General features: G+C 36.4%; 2 protein-coding genes and 1 long non-coding RNA gene across 3 annotated transcripts; all 3 read left to right on the forward strand.

Annotated features, from left to right (window-relative positions):
• Window positions 1-158: 158 nt before the first annotated feature.
• Window positions 159-9,333, forward strand: vps37c (VPS37C subunit of ESCRT-I). Its single transcript, XM_056241334.1, has 5 exons — window positions 159-677; window positions 1,090-1,198; window positions 2,311-2,482; window positions 4,761-4,843; window positions 6,919-9,333. The coding sequence occupies exons 2-5, from the start codon at window positions 1,106-1,108 to the stop codon at window positions 7,543-7,545; spliced, it is 975 nt and encodes a 324-aa protein (XP_056097309.1). The 5' UTR covers window positions 159-677; window positions 1,090-1,105; the 3' UTR covers window positions 7,546-9,333.
• Window positions 9,334-10,564: 1,231 nt separating this feature from the next.
• Window positions 10,565-13,573, forward strand: LOC130076298 (uncharacterized). The gene is made up of 3 exons (XR_008805626.1): window positions 10,565-10,800; window positions 11,362-11,413; window positions 13,509-13,573. It is a non-coding gene; the product is annotated as an uncharacterized LOC130076298 (long non-coding RNA).
• Window position 13,574: 1 nt separating this feature from the next.
• LOC130076295 (T-cell surface glycoprotein CD5) lies at window positions 13,575-16,219 on the forward strand. The gene is made up of 5 exons (XM_056241335.1): window positions 13,575-13,904; window positions 14,116-14,235; window positions 15,157-15,207; window positions 15,288-15,350; window positions 15,984-16,219. The coding sequence occupies exons 1-5, from the start codon at window positions 13,784-13,786 to the stop codon at window positions 16,064-16,066; spliced, it is 438 nt and encodes a 145-aa protein (XP_056097310.1). The 5' UTR covers window positions 13,575-13,783; the 3' UTR covers window positions 16,067-16,219.
• The last annotated feature ends 2,432 nt before the right edge of the window (window positions 16,220-18,651 follow it).

Genomic DNA, 18,651 nt, shown 5'->3' on the forward strand with positions numbered 1-18,651 from the left:
AATGGTATTTTCACGGGAACATGTGAATGCCTTTCAATAGTATACATTATAAAACCTTTATATATTCATTTAAGCCATAATCTAAAACTGTATGCGATATTCCAGACAAGACGGGTAAATTGTGTTTTAGGGGTTTTTAAACGTATCTCACTTCCCTAGACAAAATCGACAATGGTCTCATCCAAAGATGGCCGCGATATCTGTCAACGAGAAGTGAAACTTTCCCTTATGAATAGGAATATACACCGTGAATTAACCTTTATTTGCACTGTTTTGCTCGAAATGACATCGATGCTGTTTTACCGGAGACATATTATTATGTCTTTCTGAGTTGTTATTTCGTCCGACGCCGTTTTGTATTGAATAACAACCGCCTTGCCCAACAGCTCTCTTTTTATTGAGCTAGCCGTCCAGCTAACCGCGGGGAGATTCCAGTCTCCAGGAATAATTTCGCGAAAATATTACTACTCTGCTGCGTTAAATAACGCGTGACACCTCGTGTCGATACTGCCTCGGGCGTGTTTCTCCCAGATAGCGGGTTTTAACGCTGAAGACGCTCGCGAGGTAGTTGTCAGTCTCAACGCTTCCGTCTACATCTTGACGTCACTCGCTTCCAATTAAGTTTGATGTTTTTCCATGAGCACCCTGCGGAGAGGACTTTGATTTGCTTGTACCTTGTAAGTATTGAGATATTCTTTAAGATGTAACAAGCAGTTAGAGTTAATCTTAGTTTCAATAACATTTTCTTCGCCTTACTTTTAAGTAACGTTTGTCCACTGTTACATGCACTGACTGTCTGAATGATAGATGACTGCCATTGGTGGTCCAGATTACCTATCATCAGTCGTGGTTTCATATCCAAATTACACTTACCAAGTATTCACTGCTAGCATAGGTCAACTTAAAAGGATCGTTTACCAAAAAAATGAAAATTCTGTTTACATTTATTATGCTACTCGTTTTTCCAAACCTGTATGAGATGTCAATGCTATTGACAAATATTATGATCATATATTATGAATATGATGAGCTGTAATGTAATAAGTAAATTATTAGTACAGCTTAGTAAATTTTACTGTTGATTTTCAGCTGTCCTAGCAAATCAATGGAGAAGCTTCAAGACCTCAGCCAGTCCGAGTTGCAGAATTTGCTGGACAACTCGGAGCGGGTGGAGTCCATGGCACTGGAGTCTGATGAGGTAAGATGATGATGGATGTTTGTTACATGAATAGTTCACCCAAAAAATGAAAGTTCTGTCATTATTTACTCACCTTCATGTTGTTCCAACCCCATATCATTTTCCTTCCTCGGTGGGACACAAAAGGAGATGTTAGTAAGGGTGTTCATGCTCCTCTATTCCATGCAATGAAAGTGAATGGTGTCCATGCTCCAAAAAAGCCCTAGTCCTTAAGACCCGTGCACCATATTCCAAGTTTTTTTGTTGTTGGAACAAGTAGTCCAACAGACCAAAGTCTTATCTATATCTACTAAAATTCTTCATTGTCTGTCTGCCATACCACTCAAATCCAAAGTTTGCAGATTAATGTTTGTTTTTCTAATGTTGATCGATTAAAAGGCCTTGTTTCCTAGTAGGAATTTGGACACGAATGCCTTCTCATATTGTATTTACTACTGGGAAACTGAGATAATTTTATACCCAAGTTGGGCATTCCATAATCTTTAAACATGGCAGAGAGGAGAACGATTGCTACTGTGACTGCTATTCTTTATTCGTTTTAACTGCTACATCGCCCTGTCTTAAAGTAGTGCATATATACATTTATGAATAATCATCTGAAGCATACTGTATGTTTTATACACAGCAAAAATAGCCTGTATTTGACCATAATTCTAAAATTGTCAGCAAGCTGACTATCTAGATAGCGTGGCAAATGTTTATATGACTGCCAACGAATGGAACACCAAACATAATTTCGGTTTTAATAAGCTTTCCTCAATAAATAGGCAAGAATAAACCTGGTGTCCTTCATGATTCCTGTTCTTTCTGACAACAAAGCACTTGAACACGACAAGCTTGTCCTCACAGCTTCAAAAGTGTGAAGTAGGACATTTCAGGTAGCACGTGAATGCAGCATAAAACATCACATTGAATTGTTTCATATCCGCTCATCTCAGTAATCTCACCATAACTTAATAAAGAAATGACCACTTGTCTCCTTCGCACCAACAGCCATCGTTAAGTAAACGGTCCTAGTCTTGACAGTCCTGCTTAAGATATATTGTCCTTGTGGACTTCATAATGCCTGTAGCATTGTAGTTTTTGTTATGTGTCACTATCTTCTCTTTCAGATTCAGAACATTCAGCTGGAAAGGGAAATGGCTCTGGCTGCCAACCGCAGTCTGGCCGAGCAAAACCTGGACATGAAGCCCCGTCTCGAAAATGAGAGAGGGCGACTGGTGGAGAAATACACTGAACTGGAGGAAGTGAGGGAGAAATACAAACAGCACTGTGTCCTGAGAGGTAAGAGAAAAGAGGGATTGATTTGGTTTGCGAAAGTAAAGGTTTCAAAGAGACTGTAAGAATGAATGCGGGGTAAATTGATGTAAAATGAAGGGGGTGAGAAATTGATTGTTTTTAGAGCAGGTTTTCTCAAACCAAGAAGGAGAAGCGAGTAGTTTTGCACTGAGCAGAAATTACTCATGTTGGTAATGTGGATTTGTATTTTCCTAGTTAAAACAGGAACCATTTAGTATTATCATGGAAAATAAATAATTTGAATATATTATAAACTGCATAGCATTTTTTTTTTAAATAAAGGTAACCAACATTTTCAGATTTCTTCTTATATAGTCAAATTAATTTTATTCGCAAGACTTGGGTTTTTGTCATGTTTTTATCATTTACTTAATTTTCAATCTTTTTTCTTTTCTTCTGTTTTTGTTATACAAGTTTTTGTTCAGCTGTAACTAAAAAGTGTATATCTTAAAGTCTTAATGTTCTGTCATTGGCAAGTGTTTAAATGAAAATTAAAACATCAAACGGAATTTAGTTTGATCGTTCTGAACAAAAACACTTATTTGAAATAACTATTAACCTGTAAAAACGTTATTTGATCATTCTATTTATTATATTTTAATTTGGCAGTCAACTAATCATGAATTTAAATACTACGGCCTATGCAAATGAGTCGTTGACGCATCCAACGTGAGTGAAATGTCCGTGCTCAGCTGTCAAGTTATCATCGGTAAGTCGCTAGCATTAGCTTTTGGATTTCAGGAGTTTTTCCGAGGATATGTCGCCAACCGTTAAAGTATTAAGAATAATGTAATATCGTCGTGTGTGTTTTGAAACCAACGAAAATAGCAGGTTAGTGTAGAACTGCTACTATTCAGGAAAAAATGTAGGCCTGTATCTTTTTAAATAATTACCGTAAACACCATGTTGTCAAAGTTAGTATTATGGCACTTGCGTGTGTCATTATATTATTGACATTTTCCTCAAATCAAGCTCAAATTTAGTTACAAGGTTTTTCAACAATGAATATCTGAGATATGTGTTTTGTCAGTCATTAACGGCCGCATCCAAGGCAGTAAGTTCAGCATTACGTTTTAACCAACTTACAGGTTACAAAGTTTATTGTAACTATGTGAGCGCTTAGTTTTTCCTGTCATTTCATACATTTGGCCACAATCGTGTGTTATATGTAATATGATGTGCTATGCACAGGAGGACAAATAGCAGACAGACACTCTTCTCAGCTCCTAAAATTCATAAAACATTAGCCGTTACAAACATCGTGAATACAAACATCGTGATTTTTTGAATATGGAAAACACAGTATTTATTCAAAGAAACAGTTTTTTATTTACCCTTGCACTTCAAACAAGCAGAGACTGTCTCCAAAATGTGTGCAGCACTTCATTCACTATTTAGCCGGGTGGAGCTGCGAGGTTTAGTCACAAGCTCTTAGTTAAAGCTATTTAGTATAAAGCTCTATTCAAGTTCTAGGTATAAAGTATTGGCAAAAAAAAAAAGAAGATGATATTAACTGGCATTTTTTCTAATCAAACCGTTTTCGGAACTGTAATGTTACAGAAGGAACATATGAACAGAAACGTTTAAATACTGATTCTGCTCGGAGTGAAACGATTGATTTTCGTATTTTTTTTATGCCCTGATGGCAAATAAATATTCTAAAAGGGAAAGCTTAGGCATTGTGAAAGATATTACGAGTTCATCAGAATGAACTTGTTGAAAGATTCCATTGTTAGCACTGCTTATTAGCTCAGTGATTAAGTGAAATTAAAATTACAGTGTTCTTTCGATTTTTGTTCATACTACAGTTAAAGTGCACTGCCAGTTTTCACTGTAGTTTTGGGAACCCTGATCTTTTGAACAGACGCAGGAATTCTTACTGGGTTTCTAAATAGAGCTTTTTGTTCAGCCAGAAAATCTGGTATATGTTGTGCATATCCCTGTCATTTAGTGCTGTTCTAAGAGCTTGTTTTGTTCAGGCACTTATTCTCCTCCCCCTTTTTTGCATCTGTGACATTACATCACACAGTAGCTATGTGTGGGGCTGGCCTCTTTCTTCTCTGTAGTCTCATTCTTCTTTCTTTCTCTGTTCATTCAATACTGCTTTTTCCTAAGTTTAAAATTATTGCACATTTCTAGCCAACTGATTTGTTTGCATAACCGTTCTCATTTTTCAGTTTCTTACTCTATTACAAGCCAACCTATTAATGTATCAGTTCTCTCTCACTTCTGTCTCTCTCTCTCTCTCTGTCCCACTTTGCAGACAGTATCATGGGGCAGGTGTCTCCGGAGGGGCTGTTGTCTCGTCTGCAGACAGAGGGCGCCAACACAGAGTCAGAATCAGAGGTGGGTCACCATCTTTTTTATGATCAACTTGGATTTTCTTTTGTCATTTTGATGTTTGCGTTTTCACTGCTGGTGAAACTGTCAGGGTTAATCATTTGTGGATAAATTATATTTAAATAGCTTAAGTCTGGAAACCTTGATGCACTCATATAGTGTATTTTCTATTCTAACCATTCAAAAGTTTGGAAACACCATTACATTTTTTGTTTTTTTTTCCTTCTGTTCACCAGTGTAGCATTTCATTTAATCAAGATATAACCAAAATAGTAATATTGTAAATTATTATAACTAAAATGATTTAGAATATAATTTATTATAACAAAAAATAATGTGTTAATATTAAAGGGTTAGTTCACCCAAAAATGAAAATTTTGTCAGTAATTACTCACCCTCATGTTGTTCCATCCCCGTAAGACTTTCGTTCATCTTCGGAACACAAATTAAGATATTTTTTATTAAATCTGAGAGCTGGATCACTCCTCCATAGGCTTCTTAAGGGATCGAAACTGACCGGCCCAAAAGTTATGAAAGACGTCGTTAAAATAGTCCAAGTGACTACAGTGGCTCAATCTTAAGTTTATCAAGCGACGAGAATACTTTTTGTGCGCAAAAAAACAAACAAAAATAACGACTTTATTCAACTATTCATTTCCTTCCCTGTAGGCCACGAGTGAGTTCACGTAGTGGAACTGCGCAAAGCTTCTGTGTTGCACGTCACACATAGGCTCACTATTGGCCGACGCTGGTCATGTGTGTGATGCGTGTGACGTACAACCTAGAAGCTTTGCGCAATATCACTAGCACTGGTCTCACCAAGACACCTGCCGTTCTCAGTGGCGGCGTTTCACAAAAACCTAGAGTATGGCATTCCCCTCTGTGCATGTAGCACAACGACATTACCGAACGATATACACCTCACATTTTAGCAAACAAAATGCACGATGCACTATTAATTCTATTACACTATTAATTAAAACTCACAGTGAACAGCATTAAATATAAAAACACATGCCATACCTTTTTGTTGCAGTGCAGTTTTTATTGCATAAGTGGTATAATGTTTTGCTGACAGCACTACAGTCCTCATTTTTTATTGCTGCTTCCATTCTCCTGATTGCTATTATTTAATTTCTTCGTTAAAAAAACATCCAGGGAAGATTGAATAGGCTTGTTTCTTTTAATGTTTACTCAGTATCTGACAGCTAGGCTAATCAAAAAGACGCGCGATTAAGTGATGCAATAAACTGCAGCTGCGCACACTCACTCCACACACGTTTTTTTTTATAATAATACTTTGCAATAATGTGTGTCTCCTCTGACCGTTGTTCTGTCTAACATTAATCCTATTAATCATTAATTGTATTATGAGCCTGCTGTGGTCCGTGGTCCGTCATACGAGTACATCCGAAATGTCATTGCGATCCATTGTTTTCCTGTTGTTTGAATGGTTTGAATCGACCGCTCTCCCGCCCGTTACGTCACGCCCGCCACGCCCATTTTCAGATGCGGAAGTAAAATTCTCACAAAAACGACTCCAGAAGCCAATGTAGCGTATTTATAAGTATATTTTAAAGAAAATCTAGTTACTACATTGTTTTTCTATACATTGACTCGTTGGGTCCTCTAACCTGCAATATGCCCTTTAATGACTAGTATGACCAGCTAGTGGTTAGTCAAGATGCAATCAGTCTTATTTTTTAAGTTTTTAATTAGACCAGTCTACGTTTTTATGTAACTGACTTAAATAAATGTGATTACTAACTTAGCAGTTTATGCAACCGGAAGAACATCTTATGTAATCCTTAACATGATTCTTTGACCAGAGATCTTAAATAATACAGTGTATATATTTAATTTAAATAGCATTTCATAATTCATCTAAGGTGAATAAAAGTTGCAATTTCTTTCGAAAATATAAAGTCTTTGTGTTTCCAAACTTTTGAATGTAATGTATATTTGTATTTGAAGTTTTATGAACTACGACCTCCTAAGCATTGCATAATGTTATAAAATTTAGATATTGTGTTACCAACCCCATGGTGTGAGGATTTGAAAAATCATTCAATCTCTTTCAGGTTCTAGCAGATGAGTTTCTGGAAGGTTCGATATCACTGGACTCCTTCCTCGAACGCTTCCTTTCCCTCCGCTCTCTCGCTCACACAAGACGAGTGCGCATTGAAAAGCTGCAAGAGATTCTCTGCCAAAAAAGCAAAGGGAAAGGAGATGCTACAATGACATCACAACCCTGTGCCAATCAGGATGCTGGATCATCATCGCCGTGGCAACCACAGCAGCCTCAGCAGCAGCAGAGCTCCAAAATCAATGCACCCTCCAATGCCTCCAGTTCTGCCCTCCCCTACTCCCCCTACCCCGTTGCTCCCCCCTCAGCCTCCACAGCGGGCACCGCTAACCCTAGCACAGCGTTTCAGCCGTACCCCAGCCAGGGTGCTCCCTTCCCACCATCGACAGGCTACTCCGCTCCCAGGCCTGCATTTGGTCCTCCCGCTTGCCCATACCCCACCCAAACCCCATTTCCTGCCCCACCGTTTGGGCAGTTTGGTCCAACGCCCGCCACGTACCCCACTCCATACCCGTATGGAGGGTACAGCTACCCCACAGGCCCCCATGCGCCATCAACCCAATCACCCACAGCTAGACCGCTTTATAGGCCAGGTTTTGGGGTACCACAGCCATACTCCTGAGCCACTCTGTGTGTGTCTGTCTTTCTCTTTTTCTCATCATCCTCCCTCTCGTCTCTGTCCCTCCTTTCTCCTCCTGCTCTGCCTTTTCCCAACCCTCTCAGATTTGTGGTTTGAGTACCCATGTCACATCCTCTTCCTGTCTGAGGCTTATAAAGACACTTGAGATTGAGCGTGTGCTTGTTTCCCCCATGAAACTTCAGTCAGAGACTCTTAAACGGCTCAGTTTCTGTCCATTTTGAAGCATGTTTTCAAATCGGTTTGCAAAAATCTCTGAAACATTGATTATGTTCAATGACGAGATGCTTGTTTTTGTCTTCTGACGACATTGTGTTACAGCTCAGCCTTATTTGGGAATTCTTTCCAAGCATTTTGTCAACATTCCACTGAGAAAAACACGCCACACTACATGGGAGCGTTACTTTAGCCGTAGTCTTATTCTCTTGTCTATATCAATACTTGTTGACAGCGTCAATCCAGAAAGCACAGCACCATTTTACATTCTATCACAGATGAAAACTCCTTAATAAAGCCGAGCTTATTCTTTATCATGAATAAAGTGACAACTTCCATGTGTACTGATTTGAAATCCATATCAATGGGTGCAATACGCCCTGTTACGAGTGCTTAGTGTATTAATGCACCAATCAATCACTCCCAACCCTCTCGATACCTCTTTTGCTCCTTCTTTTTTCTTTTACACCCTTCCACTCCATTTATTTGAAATACCGCTCGACACTGATCGGAAGGAATAGTCTCTAGTGAGGACAGTGTACTCAACGAATTACACTAATATTAAAAGGAAAGCGGAGAACAAGGGATATTAATATAGACATATCTATCTGCTATAGCACAGGATTTGGGGGGGGCAGGTGAAGCATATCATAGCACAGAGCACATGCAAAGAAAATAGGCGCTACATAACATGCTTACGTTAGTAAATATAGCATTCAGCACCTACCGTTAAGGTAAAGAAAACCTTTTGTGGTAAAACTATGCAGACGAATGCGAGACTGCATATATTACACTTTAAATTTAGACACATTTGAGGCATTTGATGGTCTTGCACAGCCAGCCACCCTGTCTGTTTCTCAGAGGCATATTGCCATCAGAATCGCAACGTGATTCGGACTGGATTCGAATCAAGAGTGTTTACTCTAATTTTGTGGTTTGATTTGAGCCCATCTTCAGATTCTTCCTCATAAACACCTCACTTGCCTCCAAATACAAAAGTGTAGGCCTACCCAACAAAACGGCCCGTGCGTGTCATTATGAGGTGTTATTTAGTTCTGTAAAAGCTCCCTCCTAACTGAGGTCCTTGTTGGCCAGCTGGAGGACCATGTGAATCACACTAACACTCCACACTTACAGCCCCAAACTCTTTGGCAACAGATGCTGGGAGCGGGGCCTTCGACCGGTCCACTTTAGAATAGGCGTGCTGGGTCACTCTTTATTTTTGTACTTTAAAGCAATTCAAAACCAGAGGCATCCTCAATCAAGCCTCGGGTGGCTTTATCTAATTCATGAACTCAGTAATTAAGACTCAGGTTTGTAGCAAAACCCCCACGTTTAGGTTCCCTCCCCAGCACCTGGAGCGAGGGAGAGGGGTGATACGACACGAGGATAAGGGGGAAAAAATGGGATGAAAATTTTATTAGCACATTGATTTGCAGCGTTAGAGGAAAGAGATTCTATTGCATTGGTTGTAATGACTGTAGCCTGTTAAAAGTGTATTTTTATTTTTATTGTCCTTTTTTCGGGTGTGAATATTAAACTCTGAAGGTGATCTGATTTCTGCGTTGATTGGAATTTCTGACTTTTCATTGTTATTTGTAGTTGTAAAAGTACAAAAGTTTGGGGAAAAGAAATGAATGCTTTCATTCAGTGAGGATGAATTAAAATGATTAAAAGATCCACATTTTGAAGGTAAAGACATTTATAATGTTACAAAAGATTTATATTTAAGATAAATGCTGCTCTTTTGAACTTTCTAATCTTCAAAGAATCCAGTTTTTTCTACAAAAATATTAAGCAGCACAACCATTTTCAACATTGATAATAACAATAAATGTTTCTTGAGCACCACCAATTCATCATATTAGAATGATTTCTGAAGCATCATGTGACACTGAAGACGAGTTATGATGCTGAAAATTCAGCTTTGCATCACAGCAATAAATTACATTTTAAAATAAATGAGAAAACAGAAAAATGTCAGAGTATTTGTATTTTTGATCAAATAAATGCAGCCTTGATGAAGATAAGAGACTACCTTAAACCTTACCCACCCCAAACTTATGAACAGATTTTTTTTTTCTTTTGAGGATCACACAAAGCCAATGTTTTCATAAATTTACAAGACGAGAAATGGGAGCTCATTGACTCACTTTTGAAGGCTGTTTAAATTCCGTTCATATTGAATCATAGACGAGTTTCAAGAGGGTGTTGGGGGAATTTTTTTTTGTACAGGTACAAAAACCAGTCTTTACGGGCCTCTCTACGACTGTATAATATGGTAAACCAACCCCGGCGACACCTGAGAAAGATCGAGAGAGTGAGGGAGGGAGAGAGGCGTCTGGGAAAGATGGTGAATGAAAAGAAGATATGAGTAACAGTAAAATGAAAGGATAGATGTGGATATCGGTGGTTTTATAGCCTGACTGACTTGCCACGGCACTCGCAGTTGATTCCTACTAGCACAATTAATCATCTATGCGAAACTTGCTTGAACATTTTCAGTGTGCCGTACACCACAAGAGACTCAGTTCCTGTATGCAAAAAAGAAAGATTTTCAGTTTTGAATATGCGGATTTTTTTTTTTTTTTTTTGCTGCTTTGTTTACTCCACCAACCATATAATTTTTGATGAAAAATGGTAAGTATTTTGTAAACTTTTTAAAAAAAAAAAAATGTATTTTTAAAATGTGTTAGAAATTGTAATTTTCGATTTTTTAACATTTAATATCAAGTTAGACAATATCACACTACTTATTACCTTTTCTCCTCCCACTTACCCATACTTGCCCTTTTTCATACTTTTCTTCATTTTTTTCTTGTATGCCGCTCTTTGAAGTGAGGAAGCAGTGCACTGTGCAATCAAACATACTTGAGAATAAAAGACACGCTCTATATGGAGAGAGAGAGAGAGAGGATGGGGGCGGGGAATGAAGATAGTAGCTCGACACCTCTGCTTATTTCCTTTCACTTAATTTTTCTTGTCACTTGCTGCACACATTTGTTCTTGTCAGTCAGAGGCAAGGTAAGATCTGATAATATATTGTTAACAAGCTGGTTAGGAGTCATGGTGTTTCATAAATGTTTGATGCTCTTTGATGAAGAAAACCTTCAAAACACTTTTGAAGCAGAGATGTGAAGACAGTTGTCAATTAAAAACAATAGCCGTACTGTAACATATCTAAAATAACATCATAAACAATCTTTTTTTAAAGTGAGTCCGGTTTGTGTCAACAAATTGCCATGACATACAGTGTCATTGTAGTGAATGATATGTTTTTGTTGATTGTGGCTTAAGTCATGGTATGATTCGAAATCGTTGCCGTAGGCTACTGATAAAAACTCAGGCTAAACATGCTTATTATTTTGCTTTATCTGAACCGGACCCCTAAAAAGAATGAGAAAAATTGAACGTAACTGGGCCGAGGCTCGATTAAATCTAACGAAAAGCACCGGTTTCTTGTCTACCAAAGGTCATTCATTTGACCTCTGGGCCTGTTATCAGTTTATAGAGTGCATAGAGTTACTTTGTTTAGTCAAATGAAGTTAAATGAAGCTCTAAATGTTTGGCACAACCTTCTGCCAGATGGAAAACTCTCTGCTGATGACTCTTACGGCGCTCCTGCTCCTCGGTGTTCGTAAGTAAATTGATTATTCATAAATATACTTTATTGTTGTGCTCTTAAATGATGCATGTTACATATATGATCTGCTCTGCAAAAAAAAGATCTGCAGGCAGTTGTAGATGCTGATGTACAGTTAGAGTTTTATTAGTCTGTTTAATATTCTAATATATGGATTAATATATCAGCAAGACAAAATGGACCAAGGAACAACACTTAGTATTGCAATGACTAGAATAGTCCAATGCTTTCATTCACAACATTGTGCATTATATAGAAGAACGTTTATAATGCAAAACATTGTTAACATTAGGGCCTGCAAGAATGCATTACAAAATTAGCGCAAGTGTCAATAGTGTCCTGAAAAAATATGTAATTTCTTGGAGTGGTTTTTATTGTTCTTTCAAATTCTTACTCTTAACTCCATGTTTACTGGAAACTGATGGCAACACGAATATTTTACAATTTTTGCAAGTTATCTATTTAATATGGTGATTGAACTAATAGGGTGAATTCGGTAAATGGGTCACCTTGCAAAAACTCTTCTTACACGTTTCTTTATTATTCATGTAAAAAAAAAAAATCTGCATACTGCATACTTCAATCTTGTTTCTTGCATAAGATAGTAGACCGTGTTACTATTTGTCATGTGCATGTCTAGTGTTTTATCAGAAGTTATCCCAAAAAGTTGGCTTTGATAAAAATGGCAAAAATCATGGAACAATTACTTTGCCTACTGTTTTAAAGAGGTAAATCCCACCAAATTACATTTTTCAGCCCATTGTCTGCTAAATAAATCATATCTTGTTAGAGTGCAATACACATTAATTGACCATTTAGTTTTGGAAAATAAGACATAAACAAAACCGTTAGAAAAACAATTCAAATGAACAGGCGTTGTACTTAAAATTGTTGTAAACCATTTAACATATTTAACGCCAGCACTAATAAATTAGCTTTTGATATACAGTAGTCGACATTTGAATTGGATCAAAAAAAAAAAGATCAAAGTTGTCCTAAGACAAGAACGGGTATTGTTAGAAATTCATGTATAACTTTGAGGAAAGGTTTTGATCCACTTCAAATGTTGACTTCTATATTTTTGTTTTCAATCAAAAAAAAAATCAAAAAAAAAAAAAATCAACAAGGACAGTAAATTATGAATCAGTGAAAAGTGAAAATCATCTTTTTTTTATTGTATGTTGTCAAAATATGTTAATGTGAATAAGCATAGGCATTGTACATTGGAATATATATATATATATATATATATCATTTTTATTTTAAAATGTATTGATGTTAAAACACGTTGTCAATATGTCAATACATTTTAAAATTAAAATTAGTAATATATATTATTAATTTTACGTTTTTCCAGTCATTTCATGCTTACATTTTATGTTTTTATGCAAATACGTAAATACCAAAAATCACCAATATATATATATTATTTTGGTGATTTTTGGTAATCCAAATTGTAGATCCGTTAAGCACCTGACTCTGAATAGCCATCTATGTTTGCAGAGTGCAATAGGGATCAAGCAATCATGCAGTCAAATGTGCAAAGTGTGTGAATGCCTTCGAGCACAGTGCAAAAAGTGCAGTAGCGCAATGAGTGCAAATGATCCAGCTATCTGCTCTCTGACCTCAGTTACAAGCCGGTTTTATGCTTGAATAATGCAGAGCATGTCACATTTTTACATACAAAATGTCAAATAAAGTACTAGAGTTCTTAAAATGTCAAATGTTAGTGAGATGTTATTGAAAGTGGCGAGTTGGAGAATATTGGTAGCACACTGTATTAAAAATATAATAACTGAAGTGATGTCTTGCAATGTGATCAAAGAAGAGCACAGAGCAGCATTTCAACTGCAATCAAAATGACATGCATATACATATATAAGTATAAGTATATAAATTCTCTGCAGCAGTATTTTAATCAACTAACGTTTCTTTCATTTGCATTTAACACTTAAAATGTTTCAAATGATTGGAATTGTATTTATTTCCAAACTACACATTTTATGTGGAGAAGAATGATTCTGGTGTTCCAACATTTTCACATATTCCAACATTGTCATGAAAGTAATTGTGTGTTTTCCCTTTACAGGAGAAGGAACATCACAGATGTCTAATACCCCAAACATCACCAACACAACCTCCTCAACCCCAAATGTCTCAACCCCCAATACAATACCCACTGAGACCCCATGTCCGAAAACCATCCATTATATCACTCAGTATGTTCTGGCCCGGCTGAGGGTAAAGCGGAAGAAGAGTCCGTGCGAGGGTCAGCTGTTTCTGTATTTCCCTAATCAGACTCGAGCCCCTTTGTGCGTTAGCGGTCACATATCAGACAGCTGGTGGAGTGAAATCTGTAAGGACATGAGATGTGGAGACTTCAAGGGCTATAAGCCCACAAATAATGCTCCTGGTCATGTTCTCACAAGAAACATGACGACGTCATTCAGTAAAGAATGCACAGGCCTGCAAATCACTTGCGAAGGTACAATGTAAAAAATGATATGATCAATAAGTTATGACAACATGTGTTTTTACATTGCTTTACCTCATTAAAATAAGACATTTGAAACTTTAAAAAAAAAAGTTACATATTTCTTTTTCTTATCAGGTTTCATCGACAAAATAATTGTTAACGCTATATGCTGTGCGTTTTGAATAACGCATCATTTTCTTTTCTTCCCACATTTTCTCAGATACTCTAGGAAGTGAGTTGGCTGCCTATAAAGCAGTAACTGGCATATTAATTTTCTTGATGTTGGGAGTCATTCTGGTTCAGTACGGTCAGCCCACATACAAAGCCATCCGCAAAAGATGTGAGTCAGTGAAGCGAACGAGCGTGTCTTTAATCTCACATTAACTATAAAAAATGTAAATGTTTATATATGCAGGCACATAGCACCATTCAACATGTCTCTGTGTTTGCTTATATATACAGTCCAAAAAACTAAGGTTTAATTGAAAATCTGGGTAACACTTTACAGTAAGGCTCCATTTGGTAACATAGTTAACTACATTAGTTAGCATGAACTAACACTGAAAATACTTCTAAAGCATTTATTTATCTTAGTTAATGTTAATTTTAACATTTTCCAATACATAATTAAAATCAAATGTTGAATATTTTAATATTATTTAATGGTCCATTAGCTTACATGAACTAACATTAACGGAGATTTATAAATACTAAACATATGTGGGCTATTCCTCGATGTTAGTTCAAATTAGTCAATGCATTTACTTATGTTAACTAATGGGACCTTTTTGCGAAGTGTTACCAAAATCTGAATCTTGTTTTTTTTTTAAACAAGAAAACATGATATTGTAATTTTTCAGATTCTCCAGTATTTATAGGTCGCTAATCAAATCTAAGCAAATTAGTGAGATTGATCATGTGAACTCTTTATACAGACAGTCAGATGTTCTTCTTCCATTAAAACACAAGAACTTTTGTTTGTAGAATTCATGCATGTGGAGTTTATGCAGCTCGAGTGAATGATCAAATTCATGTTTATTTTCAACTCTGTCTTTCACTCAAATTGTTTTGCTTAGAATATAATTTGTAATAGCATTTGAATCCCACTTTATGTAATGCAAAACTGACTAATATCGATGTGGCTCTATACTTCAAAAAATACAGTTTGACACTAAGTTGGTTTGGTTTGCCACTGAATCTTTTTAAAATCCAAAGTGAAATGCTCTGTCTGATTTGACTATTTTTACCTGGTTTGATGCAGTTTCACAAAAACGGGAGACTCGCTGGGTTGGCCCGACTCAGAGTCAGAGTGGTGAGTCATCTCAAACATGAACGCATTCATGACTGGGTACTAGTGAGAAAACATTCAGCATGTTCTCTTTCTTCTTTAAGTGTCCTATCACAGAGGTCAAGGTCCCCCAAACAACAACACACTCAAGAGACAATCCTTTCCTGGTGAGTCTCTCTCTCTCTCTTCTATTTTACCATTCTGAACTCGTTCTATTAATCTCTCACTCGCATTCATGTTCATTTACTCAATTACATAATGATGAATTGAGTATTATGATGTATTGGGATTTTCACTCAAATTGCTTTCATTCAAATCACGTGTGTGCTTTTTTTGGATGCGAGTTGGATATGTTAGATTAAACTATTATGTAACACAACATTTACTTTAAGTATCTAAATCATGGTCTATCATCATATTTGACCTTCTCGACAACAATTCAAAATTCATAATCTATAGATCTTTAGTTCAGTGTGGGGGGAAAAATAAATTAGTGAAAAGTAACATTTCGTTCCAAATGACAGTAGGACTTAATTTATAACAAATTACCCGTTTTTTTTTTTTTTTTTTTTTTCAATAAAACAATTTGTTTATTTAATGATTTTTTTAAAAACAAGTTAACAAATTACCAAGTTTTTGGTAATGTTACAAAATTTTGGTAACAAAAGAAATTGGAAGCCATAAAATGAGTAGCTCAATACAATGTTTAGTTGAATATTTGGTTCAACCTTATTACTGACCATCTTATGATTCTTAAGTGTTTCAGACCATGCACAACTTTTTCCCCCCTGTGCTGTCAGGTTTGGAGAGGCTGACGGTAAACACGAGCAGAGAGCCCTCGTCTAACCGAAACAGTGACTATGACTCGTACGGCTTCAACTGAAGGCCTGTGCTCACAGAAGTCCTAAGAGTGTGTTTCCTGACCCTGAGACTCTCTCGTCAGTCTCATCTAGAATCAGCAGTCTTGTGTTGTGGGGATTTGGTTGCTTTGAGCTGTCCTTTGGCAAGTCGAGCAAGGTGTAAATATGTTTGAGAAGTTCAGGATAAAAAAAAAAAAAAAATTAGTCTCATAGCAGGCTTCATTTTATCATTTTTTTGTAATTACTTGATTTTGCTGTATATGCTTGTTAATATTGTTTTCTAAATAGCCAGAAACAAAATGGAATTTTGCTCATGTCCTGAAAGACACTGGCTTTTTTTGTTTATTGGAGTATGAATAATTTTAAATAAACTAAAAAGAAAATCATTTCGATCTTTCGTGGCTTTTGACTTGGGTGCAGAATCATAATGAAATTGGATATGCTGTAAATAAGTTGAACACTAATACATGATAAACATTCTAGGATGCTTTTGTTTGAGCTTTGATGAGAAATTTCTTCTTCTGAGGTGGAAGTGATGTAAAGGTTGGAAGAGGGAATGTGCTGTTAATGCACAATTTTGCAGCAATGTGGTTTCCTGTCGTAATTCTATTGACTTCCTGTTTGTGTTATTTCTGTCGCTCATGCTCTAAATATACTGTACTCATTCTTTTCACTTGGTTTCATTGTCTTTCTTTTTCCCATTTCCTTCTTTTTTCTTTTAATATTTTCTCCACTCTCTCCCTCTCTCTCTGACCCAGTTGACTTTTTTTTAATACTGCACTCATAGAGGGTTTAAAATCACAACAGCTTAAAATCTTATGCCTTGCCTGACTGATAACTAAGTGAAACTCTCTCTTTCTAAGTGCACAAGTGAGAGAGAAAGTTAAAAAGCTTGGAGGGGTTTTGCCTAAACCTTTCCCCATCTCCCAGTGTGTGTTTACATGCATGCACAGCATTTCAGGATGGTTGTTTCTGTTCTGTTCATTATTTTGTATTGCTTATTACCGCTTTGCAGTTGCTTTAGTCTCTCTTCATTGTGAGAAAAAATACACAGCCGAGGGAACGCAACAGCAGGTTTGGTGGGAGAGAGTGTGTTGTGTGTGTGTGTGGGTGGATAAGTGTCGTCTCCTCCTCATCCTCAGGTCAGAGTGAAGGATTAAATCTGTAGTTTAAATGAGGCTCTAGCAGAGAACAATGACAGATGACAACAGATTACACGCACAGATTAACAAAGAGATAAAATATCTAGTGCATCCATTCGCCATTTCTCCTTCTCTCAACACTTGTGACACTGACATCAAACCTGCTTGTTACTGCATTCAGTCTATTTCCACATAATTTTTTTTGCATTATCCAACATAGTCAAACTGTTAATCCTGACTATTTTGGATAATAATCATTCTTGAGGTCTATTATTGCCATCAGAGAGAAAGAAAATCTAAAGGAAAAAATAATATTCATCACAGAAGCTTAACTATTTAAAAAAAGTTAAAAGTTTAATGGTAACACTTTACAATCGGTTCATTAGTTAACATTAGTCGATGTTAATTAACTAACATGAACTAACAATGGGCAATACATTTGTTACAGTATTTATTCATCTTTATTAATGTTAGTTAATAAAAATACAACTGTTGTTAATTGTTCATGTTAGTTCACAGTGCATTAACTAATGTTAGCAAATACAACCTTTGATTTTAATAATGTATTAGAAAATGTTGAAATTAATATGAACTAAGATTAATAAATGCTGAAGAAGTATTGTTCATTCTTAGTTCATGTTAACTAAGGTAGTTAACTAATGCACCTTATTGTAAAGTGTTACCAGTTTAATAAATTGTGCAAAAAGCAAATAATAAAAGATTGGCAATTATTGATGCCCTTAGAGTGTTTCAGTTTTAACCTCAAGGTAAATAATTTGAGCAAATGAATTGAGCTTGATATTTATAAAAGTGAAAACCGTGAAGATTCAGCAGTTTTGCTTATTTTTAAGATACTAAGAGAGGATAGATGTAATGAAAGGGTTGAGAAAGAGTTAATATGATATTCTAAGAATTTTATGTATTTAGATATTCTTAGTGCTTAAGGAAAAGAGAAAGATTAGATGGAAAAAGAGACAGTGGTGTGATTAAATACTTTTATTTTTTTCCAGATGCATATAATGCCCTCATTCTTGCTAATAGGATTTTGCCTTTAATGTCGTCTGCAGCATTTCTCCCTCGTGCACTAATCATTAAGCCGCTGAAATTAAGCATTAAAAGCATTGAGATCCCATTTCTTTAATGTACAGTATGTTCAGAAACTCACCATTTGTTACAACATAAATTCTGCATGTTTAATGTAGAGGACCCGGGGAGAGAGTGAGATTAAGATGAGATAGGAAGTGGGTTTCGTCTTCAGATTTACAAGGGGTTACTTGGAAGGACGTCAACTATCTTTGGCCAGACATATCCAAGAAATAAAGAGAGGAAAAATGGGGGAGGGGGAGAGAAGAGGATTATTTACCATTTAAAATGAATAAATCCGTATTGTGTGAATCCGGCACACCAGCCAAAGAGGGACAGAGAGAGTGACTGACAGCTAGCCGTGCAGAGCTATAGATGACAAA

This window comes from Rhinichthys klamathensis, unplaced genomic scaffold (genome assembly GCF_029890125.1).
Source record: "Rhinichthys klamathensis goyatoka isolate OS25496 unplaced genomic scaffold, OSU_Roscu_1.1 h1tg000636l_1, whole genome shotgun sequence".
In the NCBI taxonomy this organism is placed as follows: Eukaryota; Metazoa; Chordata; class Actinopteri; order Cypriniformes; family Leuciscidae; genus Rhinichthys; species Rhinichthys klamathensis.

Excerpts from the sequence above, each read along its gene's own strand:
- vps37c (XM_056241334.1), top strand. The coding sequence starts at position 1,106 with ATGGAGAAGCTTCAAGACCTCAGCCAGTCCGAGTTGCAGAATTTGCTG. Across the intron at positions 1,199-2,310 it reads TGGCACTGGAGTCTGATGAG|ATTCAGAACATTCAGCTGGA; the intron begins GTAAGATGATGA and ends CTTCTCTTTCAG. Across the intron at positions 4,844-6,918 it reads ACACAGAGTCAGAATCAGAG|GTTCTAGCAGATGAGTTTCT; the intron begins GTGGGTCACCAT and ends AATCTCTTTCAG.
- LOC130076295 (XM_056241335.1), top strand. The coding sequence starts at position 13,784 with ATGAGATGTGGAGACTTCAAGGGCTATAAGCCCACAAATAATGCTCCT. Across the intron at positions 13,905-14,115 it reads CCTGCAAATCACTTGCGAAG|ATACTCTAGGAAGTGAGTTG; the intron begins GTACAATGTAAA and ends ACATTTTCTCAG. Across the intron at positions 15,351-15,983 it reads CAAGAGACAATCCTTTCCTG|GTTTGGAGAGGCTGACGGTA; the intron begins GTGAGTCTCTCT and ends CTGTGCTGTCAG.